Here is a 2,054-nt window from a genome sequence, read left to right as displayed (position 1 = left end):
CACTTTGAGTGACCATTTCAGGAGGGTCCAGTCCTCCTCAAAGGACAGCAAAATACTTCACACTGCTCCCAGCTTCTGTCTGCATCACTGCTTTCCCATAACACATTCTTCATACTCTCGTAATGTACCATTCTTCATACTCCCATAATGCACCATTCTTCATATTCCCATAATGTACCATTCTAGAAGCATTCTCTCATTATTTTTTTATTACAGAAAAATAAGAGGCTGCTCCTATGATCTCCCTGAGAATGTGGCGACATTGGTTACAGAGCAAGTTCTCAATAAGCATTTATTAATTAATTGGCCAGTGATAGTGTTGTAGGGAATATGAATGTGATGGGATAACCCTTAAAGTACCAGAGAAACATTTCTTGAGCCTATGTGGGAAGCCTATGTTGTAGATGATGGTGGGCTGGAACTCCACCAACAGCTGTTCTCTGCATTTTGACCTGTTTTGTCACAGAGAAGGAGCTTTATTTGATGAGGGATGAGAGCTATATATATTTGTGGGTATAAGGATATGTATGTAGAATGCAGTTTGGAATTATGTTATGTTGTCCTGGTTGGCTTGAGACTCACTACATGGACCAAGATGCCCCGGAACTTTCAGAGACCTGTCTACCTCTGCCTCCAAAGTGCTGGGATTGAAGGGTACAACACCATACCTGTCTTCTACTTTAAAATGAATTGTTGACTCATTACTTTTCTCAGGGCAGCAAGCACCTCCTTATTCCTCAGGCTGTAGATGAGAGGGTTGAGCATGGGGGTGAAGATGGTATTAATCATGGATAGTATTTCATCCTGTTCTGGAGTGTGGAAAGAGTTGGGGGTCATGTAGATGATCATGGCCGGCCCATAGTAGAGGCTCACAACGGCCAGGTGAGAGGAACACGTGGCCAGGGCTTTCCTCCTGCCCTCTGGAGAATTCATTCTGAGAACAGCGAGGAAGATGAGCAGGTAGGAGGACATGATGAGTCCCAAGGGGAGAAGAACAAATACGATGCAAACGACTGACACCACTGTCTCGTACAAAGAAGTGTCCTCACAGGAGAGTCTCAGGACAGCGGGCATCTCACAGAAGAAGTGGTGGATTTCCCTGGAGCCACAGAATGGGAAGTGCATGGTATAGATGGTGTTGATGAGAGAATTCAGGGCACCTCCACCCCAGGACACAAGGGCCATCCATAGACAGACTCTAGAGTTCATGATAATTGAGTATCTCAAGGGATTACAGACAGCCACATAGCGGTCATAAGCCATGAGAGTCAGAAGGAGACATTCACTACCCCCAAGGGCAAAGAAAAAGAAAATCTGGGCCCCGCAGGCAACTTTGGAGATGCTTTTCTTTCCAGAGAAAAAGTTGATGACCATCTTTGGGACAGTGGTGGAAATTAAGGCCAAGTCAATAAGAGAGAGGTGGCTGAGTAGTATGTACATTGGGGTGTGGAGGCGAGAGTCTGCCCAGATCAAGAGGACCAGGATGGCATTCCCCGTGAATGCGATGAGATAGATCAGGAGAATGGAAATGATGAGGATGCCCAGATAGCGCAGCTCTGGGAAAAGTCCCAGGAGAATGAAGTCTGCTGAGGTCCCATTCCCTCTTCTAATGTCCTGGACTCCCAGCATTGAGCTAGGCAGGGCAGAGAAAACATTAGAAATGTGATCAGAATCACCTTCTTTGAATATTGTTATCAAATCTAAGAAAAACAAGGTTGACAGCTGGGACCAGACCTATTTTTTTTTTTAGACTAAAACTCAATCTTGTGAAAATACATTTAGGTATGAAAGTTGAGGTCTTTAGATTGAGGACAGGGATATTTAAATATTTTGTATGTGACATTAACGTTCATGTGAGCAGGTGCAAGCATGAACAGACCAGAGAGGTGCCAAAAAATATTGGCTTCAGAGCTGAAGAGATAGCTTAGAGGCTAAGAGCTCTTGCTGCTCTTCCAGAGGACTTGAGTTTACCAATATGTACAGCTAGCTCACAAGTGCCTAGAACTCCCTATCCAGGGGATATGATACCTTCTTCTGGTCTCCTGAGGCATCTG

General features: G+C 44.7%; 1 protein-coding gene across 1 annotated transcript; it reads right to left on the bottom strand.

Annotated features, from left to right (window-relative positions):
• Positions 1 to 301: 301 nt before the first annotated feature.
• LOC127694750 (olfactory receptor 2T29-like) lies at positions 302 to 1,650 on the bottom strand. The gene has a single exon (XM_052196406.1). It carries the CDS (start codon positions 1,627 to 1,629, stop codon positions 676 to 678), a length of 954 nt encoding a protein of 317 aa, XP_052052366.1. The 5' UTR covers positions 1,630 to 1,650; the 3' UTR covers positions 302 to 675.
• Positions 1,651 to 2,054: the final 404 nt, after the last annotated feature.

Source organism: Apodemus sylvaticus, chromosome 10 (assembly GCF_947179515.1).
Source record: "Apodemus sylvaticus chromosome 10, mApoSyl1.1, whole genome shotgun sequence".
NCBI classification, from domain to species: Eukaryota; Metazoa; Chordata; class Mammalia; order Rodentia; family Muridae; genus Apodemus; species Apodemus sylvaticus.
The sequence above is the reverse complement of the archived record's forward strand: the minus strand, read 5'-3'. Positions and strand labels throughout refer to the sequence as shown.